General features: G+C 40.4%; 1 protein-coding gene across 4 annotated transcripts in view; it reads right to left on the reverse strand.

Moving 5' to 3' along the window:
* RHAG (Rh associated glycoprotein) overlaps positions 1 to 11221 on the reverse strand; it is a 64607-nt gene extending 53386 nt beyond the window's left edge. The window contains exons 1-2 of one of the 4 annotated variants that reach the window (XM_056563993.1): positions 10831 to 11175; positions 8763 to 9034 (exon numbers count right to left, since the gene is read on the reverse strand). In XM_056563993.1, the coding sequence (XP_056419968.1) occupies positions 8763 to 8931 (169 nt within the window). In that variant the 5' untranslated portion in view covers positions 8932 to 9034; positions 10831 to 11175. Of the gene's footprint in view, positions 1 to 8762; positions 9063 to 10830 lie in introns of those variants that run through there. The other 3 variants (XM_056563995.1, XM_056563996.1, XM_056563994.1) reach the window with 3 other exon arrangements.
* Positions 11222 to 22454: the final 11233 nt, after the last annotated feature.

Raw genomic sequence — 22454 nt, forward strand, 5'->3', positions numbered from 1 at the left:
GAATGTCTAGTAGTTTTCCGCTTCTGGCCTGTGACGGACCATGTTTATTAGTTATTTTTATGCCGCTGCACTTTAGCGCAGGAAGGGACCGGCTCCCAGTTGTTGACTCACCATTTAGGGTGAGTGGGCAAGTAGGCAGGGAGAGATGTTTTAGGGTCAGTTTAGGGCTCACCCTCCCTGTCTCCCCGGTCGGTCCTTGACAGTAACTTTTTTGGGGGGAGGGGGGGCCGATACAGTACTCCACCAGGGGCGCAAGGGGCATTAGGTACCCCTCTGGTCATACATCCCTATATACCGAAAAATAAAAAAGTTATAGGTGTCAGAAGTGGGAAATTTTACACATACTAATTTTGGTGCATGTAGTTATAATTTTTTTAAAGTAGTAAAATAAAATAAAACCTATATAAATTAGGCATCCCTGTAACCGAATGGACCATTGCTACTGAAAAGTTAATTGCAAAGAATAGGAAGCCCCCAAAATTTACAAAATGGCGTTTTTTTTATCTTCAATTTTGCCCCACAAATATTTTTTTTCTGGTTTTGCTGTAGATTTTGTGGTGAAATGATTGATGTCATTTCAAAGTAAAATTGGTGGCGCAAAATACAAGCCATCATATGGGCCTGTAGGTGAAAAATTGAAAGTGTTACGATGTTAAGAAGACGAGGAGGAAAAAACAAAAGTGCAAAAATAGAAAAATCGCCCGAGAGGGGTTAACCATACATATATATTTCTGTACCCTATAAATACATCTACCTATAACCATATAGACATATTCCTGTACCCTATAAATGCATCTACCTATAACTATACATATTTCCGTACCCTATAAATACGTCAACCTATAACCATACAGACATATTTCTGTACCCTATAAATACGTCTGCCTATAACCATGCATACATATTTCTGTACCCTATAAATACGTCAACCTATAACCATATAGACATATTTCTGTACCCTATAAATGCATCTACCTACAACCATACATACATACATATTTCTGTACCCTATTAATACATCTACCTATAATGATATAGACATATTTCTGTACCCTATAAATGCATCAACTTATAACCATACATACATATTTCTGCACCCTGTAAATACGTCTACCTATAACCATACATACATATTTCTGTACCCTATAAATGCATCTACCTATAACCATACAGACATATTTCTGTACCTTATAAATACATCCGGCTATAACCATGCATACATATTTCTGTACCCTATAAATACGTCTACCTATAACAATGCAGACATATTTCTGTACCCTATAAATACGTCTGCCCAAAACCATACATACATATTTCTGTACCCTATAAATACATCTACCTATAACCATATAGACATATTTCTGTACCCTATAAATGCATCTACCTATAACCATACATACATATTTTTATACCCTATCAATGCATCTACCTATAACCATACAGACATATTTCTGTATCCTATAAATGCATCTACCTACAACCATACATACATATTTCTGTACCCTATAAATACATCTACCTATAACCATACAGACATATTTCTGTACCCTATAAAGACGTCTACCTATAACCATACATACATATTTCTGTGCCCTATAAATGCATCTGCCTATAACCATACATATTTCTGTACCCTATAAATACGTCTACCTATAACCATACAGACATATTTCTGCACCCTATAAATACGTCTGCCTAGAACCATGCATACATATTTCTGTACCCTATAAATACATCTACATATAACCATTTTGACACATTTCTGTACCCTATAAATGCATCTACCTATAACCATACAGACATATTTCTGTACCCTATAAATACATCTGCCTATAACCATACATACATATTTCTGTACCCTATAAATGCCTCTACCTATAACCATACAGACATATTTATGTACCCTATAAATGCCTCTACCTATAACCATACATATTTCTGTACTCTATAAATACGTCTGCCTATAACCATGCATACATATTTCTGTACCCTATATATATACATCTGCCTATAACCATACATATTTCTGTACCCTATATATATATACATCTGCCTATAACCATACATATTTCTGTACCCTATATATATACACATCTGCCTATAAACATATTTCTGTACCCTATATATATACATCTGCCTATAACCATACATATTTCTGTTCCCTATATATATACATCTGCCTATAACCATACATAAATATTTCTGTACCATATAAATACGTCTGCCTATAACCATACATACATATTTCTGTACCCTATATATATATATATATATATATATATACATCTGCCTGTAATCATACATATTTCTGTACCCTATATATATATATATATATATATATATATATATACATCTGCCTATAACCATACATAAATATTTCTGTACCATATAAATAAGTCTGCCTATAACCATACATACATATTTCTGTACCCTATAAATACGTCTATCTATGACCATACATACATATTTCTGTACCATATAATTTGTCTACCTATACATACAGGAAATGTAATCATAGTCCTTTATGGAACACACATAACAAAATCATATTTTATAGCCTTCATGATTAATATTCTAAAGAAATCTTCTTAAATCTCAGTACAAAAGAAGTCATCATGTGCCTGAAGGAGTTTCCCTCATCCCGATGCCAGAAAGGAAAGGAAAATCATGTGCAAGGAAAAGAGACTTAATTTATTCTCCATTCTCTATGGTTTTATGATAAGAACCTGAAGAACTTGTGTCTTTATTGTTTTATTAATCAAGGAATTCTGTTGATGGGGAAAAAACATTTCAGACGGCGCACTTTGCCCGAAAGATACAATGAAATGTTCTAGGAAATATGACTCTTATGTCACAGAAATGGGACATTTCTGCGGAAGACATTACCGAAACCCTCCTTCTTATTCTGTGATAGGGAAGTCACTACACTTATCAGACTCAATGTGGTCAACAAATTTGACATGGTTCTTCAAAATCAATGTAAGTCCATGTCATCCATTTTTGTTCTAAGGCTCTCCGCTGGTGCTGGGGCTCTCCTCTACTTTCATGAATATGGAAACTAACTTGTGACCTCAGTCCATAGGGTCATCATATACATGGACGCAGCCTGGAATCAAAACTTGCACCCGTCTGATGCTGAGGGGGCTGCACCTATGTGGTCACTCTTCATTAAAGCCTATAAAGACATGCACACCAATAAAGAGGTCATCCCATCAAAACCCATTTCTCACCTCTTCAAAGGACAGGTAATATATGCATGATAACTGAGGACTCCATAACTGGGACCTGCTCTAATACATAGAATGGAGGTTCCAAGTCCTTCTTTTCTTCTCACTACATGACCCCATGGAGGAGGAGTTTGAATAAAGTGGTGGTCATGCTCTGCCACCCTATTCATTTGTATGGAGCTGAAAATTGCTATAGTCACCCATCCATCTAACCAAAGATAAAACATTCAAAAAAGGAGTGTATGCACTCACCGCAGGAAAAACATCACCACGTCCGTGAACACGGGAGCAGGTCTCGATGGTGTGGAGCGCTCAGAGGAAATGCCAGCCATTTCGTACGATAGAACGTACTCCTTCCGGCCGGAGGCCGGAAGGAGTACGTTCTATCGTACGAAATGGCTGGCGTTTCCTCTGAGCGCTCCACACCATCGAGACCGGCTCCCATGATCCCGAACTCCCGGACATGGTGATGTTTTTCCTGAGGTGAGTGCATATACTCCTTTTTTGCATGCTTTACTTTGATACTTCAGCTGTATATACATACATATATATATATATATATATATATATATATATATGCACCCCACAGGTGTCGCCTTCATTGTTGGTTCCGGATACTCCGCTCCCTTTATAATTAATTGATGTCTATTGTTAGGACATAGTCTGATACAATTAGGTTGTCTGTGGGTGCTCTCCCCATTCTTTCTTTGTTTGGTGCACCTAACCAAAGATGTTGACTGTAGAGGAAGGGTACATGGGTGACCATCACTTTATTTAACCTCCTCCTCTTCAGGCCATGAGGAGGAATTGGGAGGGGGGGGGGTCTTGGGACCTCTAGTCTATTGATCACTGAAGGTACTGTAGTTGGGCTCCCAGCAGTCATACATTTGTTACCTATTCTGTGAATAAATGATAAATGTTTTGTGGGTTACCCTCCTTAAAGGGGTGGTCCAATTTCAAGTTAAAGTTAAACAGATTTGTAAATTACTTCAATTAAAAAAAGAATCTTAATTCTTCTAGTACTTTTTAGCTGCTGTATGCTCCACAGGGAGTTGAGTTGTTCTTTTCTTTCTGACCACAGTGCTCTCTGCTGACACCTCTGTCCATGTCAGGAACTGTCCGGAGCAGAAGAGGTTTGTTATGGGGATTTGCTCCTACTCTGGACAGTTCCTGACGTGGACAGAGGTGTCAGCAGAGAGCACTGTGGTCAGACAAAAAAGAACAACTCAACTTGCCCTGTAGTATACAGCAGCTTATAAGTACTGGAACGATTAAGATTTTTTATTAGAAGTAATTCACAAATCTGTTTAACTTTCTGGAGCCAGTTGGAATGAAAAAAATTTGTTTTCCACTGGAGTGCCCCTTTAAGGCCTCAGTTGGCTGCCGCTGTACTAAGATATTAAAGGCAAATATCTGGATCATATTTAATGTCTGTTCTATATGATCACCTCGAATAGATTAGTATGAGCATCAGCAATGTCCTCTACTTTTCTCCTTAAGGGTCTATTCACACGTACAGTATGAGGATTTGGAGCTGCAGATTTGATGCCGCATTCAGTCATTTGGTTTACATTGAGCTTTGCAGCTTCAAATGTGCATCAAATTTGCACAGGATACTGTACGTGGGAATAGACCCTCAAGCAGAGTTTGGTGGTCTGCTCAATACTTCTGTTTGCTGGGTGAGCTAAGGAGTTAAATCTGGTACTGATCGCAGGATAAGATGTCAAATCATGGGGGTCCCGAAGCTGGGGACCCCGCAATCTCTGTGCTGCACCCGGCGTTCGTTTAGAACATCGGGTTGAGCACCGGAGGCTCGTGACATCACGTCCACGCCCACTTAAAGCAAGTCTATGGGAGGGGGCGTCACGAGCCTCTACCCCTCATCACCAGTCATCCGGCACAAAGCGAAGTTCGCTCTGTGCACCGGATGTGTCTGGGGTGTGGCAGGATAAGGGATAAGATGTCTAGGGGCGGAGTACCCCTTTAAATGTGAAAAAATATCCCCCTTATCAGCCGCCGTTAACTATGCCAGTCATCTTTTGAATTCACATAGAAATAGACAATAGAGGAGGCTCTCTGGAATTCTATACAACAATAACCGAGCAGTCTGTTTGACACTTATACCCGCAGTGTCCCAAAAGTATATACTGGATAAAGAAAAGAATAGAACGGAGCTCAAAGTTAACACAGAATCATGGTCTCAATAAAATATATTTATTACCGTACTCTGCTCTATATATAATACATAAAAATGCCTTCAGATATGTCACGGGGCCCTTGTGACTCACTTTGGGCTGATTACAATAACAAGAAACAAATAATTCAATATCATAAAAAAAACACCTAAATTATGAAAATGCTAAAAGAGATATGATAAAAATAGAGTAAAATATAATAAAACACTGCTGCCTATGTGCGCTAAAAGAATAAATTAATAGAGCTTTATTGTCTCTGTATGAGCAGGATGTCACTTTTAGTCCTTGAAGGGGTACTCTGGCCCTAAGACATCTTAGCCGCTGGGGACCCCCGCAATCTTGCATTCGGCACCCACCTCTTTGAGATGCACGCAGCGCTGCCAGCTCACAAACTGCCGGGTGCCAACCACGGGGCAGTATTGTGACGCCACGACTCCACCCCGTGTGATGTCATGCCCCGCCCACACTATGCAAGTCTATGGGAGGAGGCTTGGCGGCTGTCACACCCCCTCCCATAGACTTGCATAGCGAGGGGGGGACTTCACGGGGGCGGAGTCGTGACATCACAATACTGCCCCGTGGTTGGCACCCGGCAGTTTGTGAGCTGGCAGCGCTGCGTGCAGCACAAAGAGGTGGGTGCCGAATGCAAGACAGCGGCGGGACCCTTGTGGTCAGACATCTTATCCCCTATTCTTTGGATAGGGGATAAGATGTCTTAGAGCTGGAGTACCCCTTTAAAGGGGTTATCCAGAAATAGAAAAAAACAGAGCTACGTTCTTTCAAAAACAGCTCCACATCTGTCTCAAGTTTGGATGTGATTTTCCAACTCGGCTCCATTCACTTCAATGGAACTGAGCTGCAGAACCATAGATAGATAGATAGATAGATAGATATGAGATAGATAGGAGATAGATATGAGATAGATAGATAGATAGATATGAGATAGATAGATAGATAGATAGATAGATATGAGATAGATAGGAGATAGATATGAGATAGATAGATAGATATGAGATAGATAGATAGATAGATAGATAGATATGAGATAGATAGATATGACATAGATACAGTAGATAGATAGATATGAGATAGATAGATATGAGATAGATAGATAGATAGATTAAAAAAAAAAATTGGAAATATCCGCAGCACACTGAGTAGTAAAATCCCCAAAAAGTTTTTATTCCATCATAGTGAGGGTGTCCAGAACAACGTTTCAACCAGCTCCCTGGTCTTTTTCAAGCTCTGAGCTTCAAAAAGACCAGGGAGCTGGTTGAAACGTTGTTCTGAACACCCTCACTATGATGGAATAAAAACTTTTTGGGGATTTTACTACTCAGTGTGCTGCGGATATTTCCAATTTTTGTTTATATATGGATCCCTGACCCGGGTCTGGACTCTGCGTGCACCGATCCCTGTTTGCCTGGGTGCTGCTCTCCTTCTATTTATATAGATAGATAGATAGATAGATCCACGTGGAAAGGACCGCAGCACACAAACGAGTAGTTCAAAAATACGTGAGGGTGTTTATTACATCATCAGAGGGAAAAAACAGGTGCTGTTTTTTCCCTCTGATGATGTAATAAACACCTTCACGTATTTTTGAACTACTCGTTTGTGTGCTGCGGTCCTTTCCACGTGGATCTAACCGGATTCCCCGACCAGGAATCCCATGGCGGCGTGCACCTAAAGTACAAACTGGTTTTCTTCGCAGTGGTGCTGCTCTTTGGACTACTTAGATAGATAGATAGATAGATAGATAGAAATGAGAGAGATAGATAGACAGATAGATATGAGAGAGATAGATAGATAGATATGAGATAGATAGATAGATAGATATGAGACAGATAGATAGATAGATAGATAGAAATGAGAGAGATAGATAGATAGATATGAGATAGATAGATAGATAGATATGAGATAGATAGATAGATAGATAGATAGATATGAGAGATATAGATAGATAGATAGATATGAGAGAGATAGATAGATATGAGATAGATAGCTAGATAGATAGATATATATGAGATAGATAGATAGATAAATATGAGATAGATAGATAGATATTAGATAGATATGAGATAGATAGATATGAGATAGATAGATAGATAGATATGAGAGATATAGATAGATAGATATGAGAGAGATAGATAGATATGAGATAGATAGCTAGATAGATAGATATATATGAGATAGATAGATAGATAGATAAAATGAGCTAGATAGATAGATATTAGATAGATATGAGATAGATAGATATGAGATAGATAGATATGAGATAGATAGATAGATAGATATGAGATAGATTGATACATAAATAGATAGATATGAGATAGATAGATAGATATGAAATAGATAGATATGAGATAGATAGATAGATATGAGATAGATAGATATGAGATAGATAGATATGAGATAGATAGATATGAGATAGATAGATAGATAGATATGAGATAGATAGATATGAGATAGATAGATATGAGATAGATAGATATGAGATATATAGATAGATATGAGATAGATAGATAGATATGAGATAGATAGATAGATAGATAGATATGAGATAGATAGATAGATATGAGATAGATAGATAGATAGATATGAGATAGATAGATAGATAGATAGATAGATATGAGATAGATAGATAGATATGAGATAGATAGATAGATAGATATGAGATAGATAGATAGATAGATAGATTATTAGATAACTCTTTTTTGCCCAGTAAATAATACAGTAACTTTGACCTATCGTCACATTGTCCCCTTATATTATGATTAAGTCCATAGGTTTTCAACACTTTCAACCCTCACTAAGCTATCACTTAAAAGGAAATCCTGCTCCATGGATGTAAATAGTCTCAGTCAGACTATTTTCTTGTGCAATATTTCCTGTGGTAAGATACATTTTGGCTTTGGCAGAAATACTTAGCACCAGTTGTCTGACAGATGATTGTATGGAAGGAATAAAAAAAGGGTAAAAAATATACATATTTCTATAAATAAGTAAGTATAAGCAAAGTATAATTATATTAAAAACGTTAAAAAGGAAAACTTTCGTTGGTCTGAATTAAAACAAAAAAATAGTTTGAAGTAAAAAAGTTAAAAAAAGTTTTTCATTAAGTTGATGTCATAAAAACGGTAATTTATACTGTTAATTACCCAAAAATAATGTTATCTTAAATATATAAAAAAACATCAATTCATTTTAAGTGAATATATTTATACAAATTTAAAAAAAGACATAATTAAAAAAAAAAAAAAAGGAATATGGAAACAAACAATGAACATAATTTTTTTTTTACATATTTACAACGAATGAAAAGTAAAGAGATACTTACATGGATATAAGTCGATGAATTCATCGTTCCACTGCGTGGCATTGTTGGCAGGTGATGAATGGCTATGGGTGTCATATCGCACAAATATTCCAAATAATACTATTAGCAGGATCTGAAGTCCTGTGGCCAATATGGAAAATTTGAACCTCATATTAGTGTCATACGCCATGATGACAGCAACGTAACTAATGTTCTTGTGAGGTCCTGCAAGTAACTGATAAAGGGAAAGAGTGCAGCCTCTATTTAATGGGTTTCCCTAGATATGGATGACACTGCAGAAAGAAAGGGGTCTGGTCAGAGAGGCACTCCCTCCAACTTAGGAGTCTCTACTCCAATTCTTATTGTTAGTGAAGACTTGACAAACAATACATAGTAAAGAAAGAAGCATATTAATTAATTATTAATAATAATAATAATAATAATAATTAATATTATTATAGTTGTAGTTATTATTATTATTATTATTATTATTATTGTTGTTATGTTCTTGCAGAAAAATATCTATCTACGTATCTAGACAAAGAATAAGTCAGCCAGCACTTTAGTTGATACCAAACTATTATATGGACCTGGTCTACGTGTCTATCTATCTATTTATCTATCTCATATCTATCTACTTATCAATCTATCTATCTTTCTATCTCATATCTATCTATATTTCTCTCTATCTCTTATCTATCTATCTATCTATCTATCTATCTCATATCTATATATCTATCTCATATCTATCTATCTCATATCTATCTATCTATCTATCTATCTCATATCTATCTATCTATCTATCTCATATCTATCTCTATCTATCTCATATATATATATATATATATATATATATATATATATATATATATATATATATAATTGCAATAGAAAGAGCACATCCAAAAATATATGGCAAAAAGAGAAAAGGGGTGCACGCATGTTCTGAACCTTGGCCCACTTGGCACTTTGGCACTTGAGAAAGCCAGCGTGAGGCTGGAGAAACGTACTCTCTATCACATCATATCTCATATCTATCTATCTATCTATCTATCATATATATATATATATATATATATATATATATATATATATCATATCTGTCTATAGTTCTCTCTCTCTCTCTATCTCTTATCTATCTATCTATCTATCATATATATATATATATATATATATATATATATATCTCATATCTGTCTATAGTTCTCTCTCTCTCTCTCTCTCTCTCTCTCTCTATCTCTTATCTATCTATCTATCATCTCTCATACTCAGAAACTATTTCAGTACAATTGTCCCTCAAGTCTCAATATTAATCAGTTCCAGGATGACCATTGTATGTTGAAACCATTGTATGTTGAGACCATAACTCTATGGAAACCTGGTAATTGGTTCTGAAGCCCCAAAATGTCATCCAAAAATAGAAAAAAGTAAAAATTAAACAAAAATTAGCAGATTACTAATATAGATAGAGAAAATCCTTACATAAAAGTAAGAAAGATCTGCTGGGAGCTGTAATCACTGTCTATGTAGAGGACAGAAGCTTCTTCAGGGTCCTGTACAGCACACACAATATCCTAAAAAAGTAGAATGGAGCCGCCCTCACCTGGTGTCCAAAGAAGGAGCAGCTAACTGTCGCACAGGTAAAGAGTAGTACGGAACATGTAATACCTCCCTGTACTGTAGGGGGCGCCACCAGACAGGAATTCAGTGCATACGCTTCAGTAATACAGGTGTTTTACCAGCGAATGCCCATTCTGATTGGTCAGATCTTCCAGCCATTGACACGTTTCGCAGATCTGTACATTGTATGGTGAGTCTGGTTTCACATTACAATGGTCCCAAAAAGACCATTGTATGTTGAGGCCATTGTAAGTTGAGGGATCACTGTATTCTGGTATTTCTTTGAAAGAATGGCCACATTTTGCAGCATATACTGTGCAGCAGAATCCCATTGACTGCAATGGGCTCTGCTGCACCGGAATTTTCTGCTTTGAAACTGAGCTCTGAAATTCCGTAGTGTGAACCCGGCCTAAGAAGGGACGTGGGAGGAAATTTATCAGCATAGATTTCTGTACAATGCAAAAACTACCGCTCAAGTGTGTATTTTTATCCAGTTTATTATGTAGCGCACGTCACTTCTTAAAATTGCGCAAATGACAGGAGGCACCGGGATAGTGCAACAAAAAGCATAAAAAAAGCTCACACACATTCCTAAGGCAGTTGGTCACTGGAGTGAAATGGCGCAAAAATTTACACAGAAATAATTTTTTGCGCAAGTGATAAATTCAGCGCACCCACCAGTGCATCTGTACGTAAAATAAAAACACGCTGCCCACGCAATTTGGCAGGAGCACGCCAGTAGATAAATCTCCCCATAGAGTCCATATGACTCTGTGCTACATGTGACCCTGTCTGGTGTCTCTATATCGTACAGCATTACAGTAAAGACCAAGGGGGAGATTTATCAAAACCTGTCCAGAGGAAAAGTTGCCCAGTTGCCCATAGCAACCAATCAGATCGCTTCTTTCACTTTTAACAAGGCCTCTGCAAAATGAAAGCAGTGATCTGACTGGTTGCTATGGGCAACTCAGCAACTTTTCCTCTGGACAGGTTTTGATAAATCTCCCCCTCCCCCCCCCCCCCCCAACTCCCTATTTTACTTGGTAAACCCAAAAATGGGGCGTGGTTGCCGGGGGGAAATGGCGTGGTCAAAGATGAGCGTGCCCCTGATATTTTCAAAAAAACTAATGTTTACTAATGTTCACACGTAAATTCAATGGATTTGGTAGATTTGAACTCCGAAAAACCCGGCAACCCAGAGAAGGTGTAAAAAGAGCAAAACGTAGGGAAAAAAATACAGTGATCCCTCAACTTACAATGGCCTTAACATACAATAGTTTCAACATACAATGGTCTTTTCTGGATCATTGTAAGTTGAAACCAGACTCAACATACAATGCTACAGACAGTCCAGATCTGTGAAACGTGTCAATGGCCGGAAGAACCAACCAATCAGAATGGGCATTCACTGGTAAAAACCCCTGTATTACTGAAGCGTATGCACTGACTGGTGTCTGGTAGCGCCCCCTACAGTACAGGGAGGTATTACATGTTCTGTACTCTTTACCTGTACCAGGGTTACCTGCTCCGTTGGACATCAGGTGAGGGCGGCTCCATGTTACTCTACACAGCTCCTGTCCTGTACACAGACCAGTGTTTTCCAAGCAGGGTGCCCCCAGCTGTTGCAAAACTACAACTCCCAGCATGCCCAGACAGCCTTTGGCTGTCCGGGCATGCTGGGAGTTGTAGTTTTGCAACAGCTGGAGGCTCCATGCTTGGTAAACACTGACATAGACAGTGATTACAGCTCCCAGGAGATCTTTCTTACTTTTATATATAAGGATTTGCTTTATCTGTATTAGTTATCTTCTTATTTTTCTTTAATCCTCACTTTTTCCTATTTTTGGATGACATTTTGGTGCCTTTAGAACCAATTACCAGGTTTCCATAGAGTTCTGGTCTCAACATACAATGGTTTCAACATACAATGGTCGTCCCGGAACCAATTAATAATGTAACTTGAGGGACAACTGTACTAAATAACACGGGGGGGGGGGGGGGGGGGGGGGGGAGACTACACTCCAAAATCAAAGCCAATGGATGGGAGAGATTCATCGAAACCTGTGTAAAGGAAAACTGGTGCAGTTGTCCACAGCAACCAATCAAATTGCTTCTTTAAAAAATGAAAGAAGCAATCTGATTGGTTGCTATGGGCAAATGCACCACTCCTCCTCCACACAAGTGGGAGATTTATCAAAACATGTTTGAAGGAAAAGTTGTCGAGTTGCCCATAGCAACCAATCAGATCGCTTCCTTCATTTTTCAGAGGCCTTTTCAAAAATGAAAGAAGCGATCTGATTGGTTGCTATGGGCAACTCAGCAACTTTTCCTTCAAACATGTTTTGATAAATCTACCAATGTGTGCACCAGCCTAACCCTAAATATCTCACACAGACAAGCCCTTAGAGCAGTGTTTCCAACCAGGGGGTCTTCAGCTGTTTCAAAACTACAACTCCCAGCATGCCCGGACAGCCTTTGGCTGTCCGGGCATGCTGGGAGTTGTAGTTTTGCAACAAATGGAGGCAACCTGGTTGGAAAATACTGATGAAGGCCATTATAGTAATAGGACAGTAATGGGAAGTGCACATGGCTTCTCTGGAAACTATGTGACCCAGATGTTACCGATAACATGATTGAAGGGGGTAAAGTGGTTGTTCGGGATAAGAACAGTACATTTCTTATAAACACAGCGCCACATCTTCCATGGGTCGTGTGGTGTAATACATATCATGCCCATTATCTTCAAATAGACTAAGGTGCAATACTAGACACAACCTAAGAAGAAGTGTGGCGCTGTTTCAAGAAAAAAAATAGACATGTTATTCTAATTCTGGACATCCCCTTAGATAGATTGATGAGTAGATATTAGATAGATAGATGAGAGAGAGAGAGAGAGAGAGATAGATATATATATATAGATATATATATATATATATATATATATATATATATATATATATATATATATATAAAATCTGGGGTCAAGTCCTGGGAAGAAAAGTTCAGGAACTCACCCAAGATTTCCACTGAAGGGCTGGTCCTGAAGAACTGCTGCTAATGGCAACTGTGTTCCTGCTGTGGAAAAAGTGCAGGAACTTAGTTCCCACGCGTTCCTGCAGGACTTGAGCCCTGTATGAGATAGATAGATAGATATGAGATAGATAGATAGATATGAGATAGATAGATAGAAATTGAGTTATTCTTTAACTCTAAATCTGTCAGCTTGTTTAGCATAAAATAGGTCAGACCATAGAAGGTCTAGATATGAGATAGATATGATAATTCCCCGACATTGGGTGCAGTATAGTTCCCCATATTAGGTGCAGTATAGTTCCCCACATTAGGTGCAGTTTAGTTCCCCCCACATTAGGTGCAGTATAGTTCCCCCCACATTAGGTGCAGTATAGTTCCCCCCACATTAGGTGCAGTATAGTTCCCCACATTAGGTGCAGTATAGTTCTCCACATTGGGTGCAGTATATTTCTCCACATTAGGTGCAGTATATAGTCCCCCACATTAGGTGCAGTATATAGTCTCCCACATTAGGTGCAGAATAGCTCCCCCACATTAGGTGCAGTATATAGTCCCCCACATTAGGTGCAGAATAGCTCCCCCACATTAGGTGCAGTATAGCTCCCCCACATTAGGTGCAGTATAGTTCCCCCACATTAGGTGCAGTATAGCTCCCCCACATTAGGTGCAGAATAGCTCCCCCACATTACGTGCAGTATAGTTCCCCTACATTAGGTGCAGTACAGTTCCCCCACATTAGGTACAGTATATAGTCCCCCACATTAGGTGCAGTACAGTTCCCCCATATTAGGTGCAGTATATAGCCCCCCACATTAGGTGCAGTACATAGTCCCCCACATTAGGTGCAGTATAGTTCCCCCACATTAGGTGCAGTATAGCTCCCCCACATTAGGTGCAGTATAGCTCCACCACATTAGGTGCAGTATCGCTTCCCCACATTAGGTGCAGTATGTTCCCCCCGCAGACATACAGCCTTCAGCCATTTACAGTGTATGGCTGGAGGCTGTATGTCTGTGTACCGCCCCACTTCAGTGTTCCGACCACCGCTCCGGGGTCACGATCTACTGCTATGGCCCATAGCCTATGATCGTGACCCTGTAGCGGGGGTCGGAATACTGAAGATGTGTGCGCTACTTCCCGGCGGCCCCTGCGTTTTTTAAAGCTAATAATGTGACAGGGGCCCCCAACGGGCATGGGGCACCAGATCAAGTGCTCCATGAGCGCCAATGATCCGGCCCTGGCGGCCGCTGAAGGGAAAAACAATGCGCAGCCACATCTCAAAGCGGTCCCAGGGCCGCGGCCCACCGGGAATTTTCCCAGGATCCCAGTAGGCCAGTCCGGGCCTGGATAGATAGAAATATATGAGATAGACAGATAAATAGATATGAGACAGATAGATAGATAGATAGATAGACAGATGGATAGATAGAAATATATGAGATAGATAGATAGATAGATAGATAGATATGAGATAAATAGATAGATATGAGATGATAGATAGATAGATAAAGTTATTGGGTTATTCTCTAACTTTCTGTTAGCCTGTTTAGCATAGAAGTAATTGGTCAGACCATGGAAGGTGCCAAACAAATCTTACAAAGACTTATTTTTTTTTTTAACCTATCTGAGGCACTGTGTATATGTAGATGGAGTAAATAAAGTAATAAAACATTAAATGGAAGGAAATCGTTTCCACTTATGACAGTTTCCAGACTGGATTCACAGCATTTAGACAGGAAAAGACGGCTTCACCCAACACAAAGATATTTGTCATAGATCTCTGCCTGTAAAGTATCTCCAGTCTACAAATGGACCCTCCTGGGACTTGCCACACTAACAATTAAGAACCAAACTTACAGGGTTGGGTTCATGCACTTAATTTTGTCCTCATCTTGGTCAGACACAACACACAGTAAATGGTGCAAATCCCGACTAAGGCTGGGCTCACACCACATTTTGTAACTACGGTTCCCGTATACGGCTGGGAGGAGGGGGGGGGGGCTAATCACGGCGCCCGCACTCAGCCGTATACGGGGACTGTATTTAATGCATGTCTATGAGCCGACCGGAGTGGACCGCAGCCTCAGGTCGACTGCATTTTCAGTCGTATGCGGTTTCCCGACCGTAGGCAAAAACGCTGTCGACCACATTTTTGCCTGCGGTCGGGAAACCGCATACGGCCGAAAACGCAGCCGACCGGAGGCTGCGGTTCACTCCGGTCGGCTCATAGACAGTGTGGGCGCCACGATTAAGCCCCGCCCCCTCCTCCCAGCCGTATACGGCAACGTAGTCACAAAACGTTGACATGTTTTGCCTCAACTTCCTCCCTCTACTTTATACCTTGCAAACTGACCTCTCCGAATGGGAACGAAATGATGTCTCCTGGCTGGGCAGAATAAACGTTTTTAAAATGAATGTGCTCCCGTGCCTTCTTTATCTTTTTGCAGGAATACCTACACACTTACCTCACTAATTTTTTTGTGGGGTCACATCCTTACAACTGATATATTTTGGGGCGCATAAATGCTCTAGACTGGCTAAAACCATTCTAATTAGATGTAAGGTAGATGGGGGCCTAGCCCTACCTGACATCTAGTCTTACTACCTAGCTGCGGTCCTAACGAGGGTCTTAGATTCCTTCCATAGTGCCTGTGATTGGCGGGGCTCCCCGCCGATTATTGACTCCATTCTTCGTGCCTGTGACTCCTACCTGAAGCACTCCTCCATAGTCCCACCTGATGGTCCACTCACCCCCCTTTTTGGTAACCCAGCTTTTCTTCCAGCCCGACAGGCTCCCACCTTCCTGTCGTTCCACCGCTCCGAGGGCACGGTTTTTTACTCCTTAATATCTGCGATGAACTTAAAACCCCTAAGGGACCTGACTACTATCCCCCACCCCCCCCTACAGTGGCACATATCTTCCAATATGCCCAACTCTCCCACTTTTACCACGCCCAAAAGCGATCACTCTCCCTCCGTCAACCTCTGAATGGATTTGAGCGCCTCTGTACCTCAACATCGGCACCTAGCAGGCTGATCATCACCCTGTATGCTCTTTTCCTAGATGACTTTGCCTCGCTCCCGCTTCATTTTCATTCCTCCTGGGAAGATGAACTGGGCCATTCAATATCTGATTGCGAGTGGCGGAAGGTGCTCTCTCTATGTCATAGGATATCTGTCTCGAGCAAGGCTCATGAGACTAATTATAAGGTATTAACCAGGTGGTATAGAGTACCTACCTTGCGGTGGTATAGAGGACCTTGGATGTGTGCTGGAGATGTGGAGAGGGGAGGGGCATGATGACACATATCTGCCCAGGGCTTGACCAGTTCTGGACTGAAGCGCTCGATCTCATGTCTCGCCTGGTCTCCAGAACACTCTAAAAAAAAACTGAACTGACACTCCTGTCCATCCTGCCCAGCTCCCTACCCAAACCTTCAGCCCGCCTACAACACTTTATGCTAATAGCAGCCCGAGCCTTGATCCCGAGGCTATGGTGGTAACCCCAACCCCCCACCTTTTTGTCCTTGCTTCAGGAACTCTCCCGAGTGTGTAGGATGGAGGAATTACTTGCTGACTCGAACCGGCAACATGACAAATTCCAATGGCTTACATTTATGTCGTTGTCAGATTTTGACTCCTTGCACTTGAGACCCTAATGCTGAGACCTTGGCCTTATTGCTTGTCAACCTCCCCATCACCGCTGCTGTTTCCGATCTGGGGGTGGATCATGCTGGCTCAGCTCGTGAGGTATGTACTCTCACTTTGTGCCTGCTCTCACTTTCCTATCCTCTTTCTTTTCTATACTCTTGTCCTCCCGCTATTCTTTTGTCCTCATCTCTCCTGTCCTGCTCGGTTCCTCTTTCTGCCACTCAGTACATCTGGACTGACCACAGAGCCCTGCTATATTACCATTTCTGAATCTTCTTCCAATTGCCTCCTGAAAGCTTACGCTGCCAGTAGTATGTGGCAAACTTTTGGATTGTTTTTTATTTTTTTATGTTGTTTTTGTTGCATTGCCGTTATAGATTATCCATTAATGGCTCTCATTCCTATTTATGATATGTTTCAGGAAGGATCTCCTGCATTTGTACGGAGAGCCTGCTCTGCCTATGTTTCTTGTATTTACTGTATACTGGTTTTCAGATGTTACCGGTTAAAAACCAACAAAACCTTATTTTGAAAAAAAAGGTGCAAATCTTAACATTTTTTTTTTTTCTGTTTCAGGTCCTTGTTTTGCCTAAACATGCAGATTTATTTAACTAATCAATGGTATAAGGAGTTGTCCCAGAAGATCGGAAATTAGCAAATGTTCCCATTCTCAAGAAAGGTAGCAGAAAGGAATCAGGCAACTATAGGCCAGTAAGTCTGACATCAATAGTGGGGAAATTAAGGAAACTCTTCTAAAGGATAGGATTGTGGAACATCTAAAATCCCAGGGATTGCAAAATGAAACACAACACGAGTTTACTTCAGAGAGATCATGTGACTAATCTAATGATTTATTTGTTTTTTCTGACTGGGTGACTAATATAATAGATGGCAGAGGTGCAGCAGACATCACATATCTAGATTTTAGTATGGCTTTCAGCGTCTAGTTAACTGAGTATATACAGAGCAAGGTCTTGTTACCAGTGGGGACCTCAGGGCTTTGTACTGGGACCCATTCTGTGTAATATTCTTAGCAGTGATATTGCAGAAGGTCTCGATGGTTCGGTATTGGTCTTTCTGCTGATGACACAATGATTTGAACAGGGTTGATGTTCCTGGAGGGATACACAAAATGGAAAATGATTTAGGTAAACTAGAAAAATGTAACTCTTGCACAAGCTGTGGAATTGAAGGAGAGATTACATGCAAGGGGATATCCAAATGTCGTCCTGAACAAGGCCCTGAATAGAGCTTTTGCAAAGGACAGGAAAAACCTCCTTTACAAAAAGAGAAAAAAAGACAAATCTTCCAGCCCCAATGAACACTTCTCCTTTTCCTTTGAAGGGGTTCTCCACTGCTAAACATATTATCCCCTACGCAAACGCCAGCTTCCTGCAGCAGTGGTCACGACTTCACGCCCACACCACTCATGATGTCACGCCACACGCCCCCTCCCATAGACATGAATGGAGGGGGCATGGTGTGACAGCACAAGGGGCGTGGCCATGATGTCACAATCACGGCCTCCGGCTCAGAGTGCTGGAGCACCGGAGTACCCCTTTAAGTTCAGCCCCATGGGTTGATGCGATGAGGAAAGCCATACACAAAAATTGATTCCTAATAAAAAGTGACACAGAGCTGAGTAAATTAGTACCAAATACACCAATGGTTACCTTCAGAAGATGTAGTAACATAAAGGATTTAGTAATGAGAAGCTCTTTTTCCTCAGACTCAAAGATGAAACCTAATGTGAACAGGCTATCCATATCAGATCCGGTTGGTAACCATCGTTGCGGTTCTTGTACCTGGTGTTTGTACTTGAAGCCGGGGCAATATGTTAAAGTTGGAGGGATTGACATTACAGTGAAAAGTCTATTCACCTGTAGAACCCCTTGGGTTGTATACGTGATCTCCTGCAGTTGCGGAAGGTTTTACATAGGCAGCACAAAGAGACATGTTTTCACGAGGTTTCATGACCACGTCTATTCTGTGCGCTCAAAAGAGGGTTCGCCGAGGTTCATTGAACACATCAACTCTATGCATGGAGGTGATTGTAGCAACCTAACGTTTCAAGGTATACAAAGGGTGTTCAAGTGAGAGGGGTGTAACTTGAGGAAAATCCTTCTCCAAGCAGAAGCCCACTGGATCCTTAGGACGAATGCACAGGGAAACCTAGGTTTAAAGATTGGATTTCAGTGTCTTCTTGTAAACAGCACATTACTTTGCATGTTTTAGTCACTGTTCATTTTCTTTTATGCTGTTTTTAAAGGATGTTTTATTGTTAACCTTTAACCTTCTTTTGAGTTCGTCATCAGGTGAGAGTTTTAATAGGTGACGTACAGGAAATAAGGTAGGGTCTGATGAAGTGTGCATGCGCAAGCGCAGCAGCTGTCACCCGTTAATGACTTGACTCATGGTGACTACACCATCTTGTGCGTCCCACTGCCGGTGATGCTTTTACCGCACTTCTGAAAATAAAGTTACAGCACTTTTTGTACCTGAATCTGGTGAGTGCAGCCCATTCATTCTTCTTTGAAAAGAGATTGCACGAATCCGTTGTTTCCTGGGCTTTATGCACTGCTTAAAGGGGTATTCCAGGCAAAAACTTTTTTTTATATATCAACTTGCTCCGGAAAGTTAAACAGATTTGTAAATTACTTCTATTAAAAAATCTTAATCCTTCCAATAGTTATTAGCTTCTGAAGTTGAGTTGTTGTTTTCTGTCTAACTGCTCAATGATGACTCACGGGAGCTGTGCAGTTCCTATGGGGAAATTTTCCCATCATGCACAGCTCCCGGGACGTGACATCATCATAGAGCAAATCGAAAAAAATTGGGGTATGTGCAGCTCACAATATAAATTAATCGAGGCTAAATGGAAAGTATTTACACCAAAAAAAATACTAGTACAAAATAATATATAAGGAAAAAAAGGGGGGGTACCAAATGCCTCTAGACTAATACCATAAAATGGTACATGATGATGGAATTACAGAAAAAATAATAAATCGGACTGTGCTTCACTTTAAATGATGTACAAATTTAATATAAAAAATACAAATAAGACATAAAATAAATAATGCAAATCTAATACATAAATGCCTCCTACCACAGGGCCCTTGTGGGGAGGTATGATATTTGAATACAAAGCATATATTAAAAATTTTTAAAATATAGCATGTGAATTACGTTCTACCGCTATCCCAATATATTGCAAACCGACATAGTGTACTTTTGTGCGGTACACTCCGTTCTCATGTGATTTAGAACAGTTCACAAAGTGATATAGTTACCAACTCCTGAGGGTGGTTTTGGCTGGACGTCCGAGAGATGGATATGTGAGGGCTGTGTCCAGCGCTAGCGTGCGCTTACGGTGACGGGCCCGGATGCCACAGGCCAAAAAGGTCACCGGTCACGGAGTAATTGCAGGCTCGATGGCAGATGTAGTGGAGGCTGTGTCCAGCGCTGGCATGCGCTTGCGGTGACGGGCCCGGTTGCCGCAGGCCGAAGAGAAGTCACCGGTCACGGAGTGGCTCCGGAGATGGAGATGTACTCGGAGATAGATGGATCTTGCTCCGGAAACAAGGAAAGGAAAGCCTCGTGGAAGATCTCTCGGCGTCTGGTGGAATGGCGGATGAATTACAGCCAGGTGTAAAATCAGCAGATGATGGAGTTGTGTCGGAGGTAAATGATGGCGGTTTGTGGATTGCGGTGGTCATGCGATAAATATTTCTTTCTCTAGACGCGTTTCAGGGTACTTTATATATGACCCTTTCCTCTCTACTGAGGAAAAAGTTTTTGCCTGGAATACCCCTTTAAGTGCTCTATGTGTTGACCACTATCCCTCGTGCACGAATATTGGAGATTGCTCATTGTCAAGATAGCTATATATAGAAGGGGTTTGAGTGCCGACTACTGAGACTTTTCGGACTTTATTATCAGTGATATTGCAGAAGGTCTCGATGGTTCGGTATTGGTCTTTCTGCTGATGACACAATGATTTGTAACAGGGTTTATGTTCCTGGAGGGATACGCAAAATGGAAAATGATTTAGGTAAACTAGAAAAATGTAACACAAATGAAAACAATGCTTATACAGATCAATCAATAAGCTTTATTGTAAAAATACATTACATTGAAAATCACACATAGAGGTCAAATGTGTGTGTGTGTGTGTGTGTGTGTGTGTGTGCATATCACATAAGGAGCCTAAGTTAATGGCAGGGTATATAGTAAAAAAAGAGAGAGCATTACCAAGTGGTAAGGAGTGATGCCAATGCCCACCACCTGACGTTTCATGAGCTAAGGCTTCATCCGGAGCGTGGACGACAGGGAGAGGTATTAGCAGTAGATAGAAAAGTTCTCATGGGTTTATAGGGAGAGGTATTAGCAGTAAAGAGGGAAGTGCTCGTGGATGTATAGGGTGAGATATTAGCTGTAGAGGGAAGAGAACATGGGTGTATAGGGATAAGTATTAGCAGAAGAAAGGGAAGTGCCCATGGATGTATAGAGAGAAGTAGTAGAAGTAGAAAGGAAAGTGCTCATGCCGTTGTACAGAGCACTAGTGAGACCTCACTTGCAGTATTGTGCGCAGTACTGGAGGCCGTATCTCTAGAAGGATATAGATACATTGGAGAGACTTCAGAGAAGATACTAAACTAGTAAATTTTTTATAGAAAAAAGAGGGGGCAGATGGGATATGATAGAAATTTTTATATACATAAAGGGAATCAACAAGGTAAAGGGGGAGAGGATCTTTACATAGAAGAAAAACTACCACAAGAGGATATAGTGTTATATTAGAGAGGAACGGTTTCTGCAGTAATACAGTGGAGCAAAAAAGTATCTAGTCAGCCACCAATTGTTCTCCCACTTATAAAGATAAGAGAGGCCTGTAATTTTCATGATAGGTATACCTCAACTATAATGGGAAAAAAATCCATAAAGTCACATTGTCTGAGTTTTAAAGAATTTATTTAGAAACTATGGTGGAAAATAAGTATTTGGTCACCTACAAACAAGCAAGATTTCTGGCTCTCACAGACCTGTAACTTCTTCTTTAAGAGTCTCCTCTGTCCTCCATTCATTACCTGTATTAATGGCACCTGTTTGAACTTGTTATCAGTATAAAAGACACCTGTCCACAACCTCAAATAATCACACTCCAAACTCCACTATGACCAAGACCAAAGAGCTGTCGAAGTACACCAGAAACAAAATTGTAGACCTGCACCAGGCTGGGAAGACTGCAATAGGCAAGCAGCTTGGTGTGTAGAAATCAACTGTGGGAGCAATTATTAGAAAATGGAAGACATACAAGACCACTGATGATCTCCCTCGATCTGGGGCTCCATGCAAGATCTCGTGGTATCAAAATGATCACTAGAACGGTAAGCAAAAATCCCAGAA

The sequence above is a fragment of the Hyla sarda genome, chromosome 3 (assembly GCF_029499605.1).
Source record: "Hyla sarda isolate aHylSar1 chromosome 3, aHylSar1.hap1, whole genome shotgun sequence".
NCBI lineage: Eukaryota > Metazoa > Chordata > Amphibia > Anura > Hylidae > Hyla > Hyla sarda.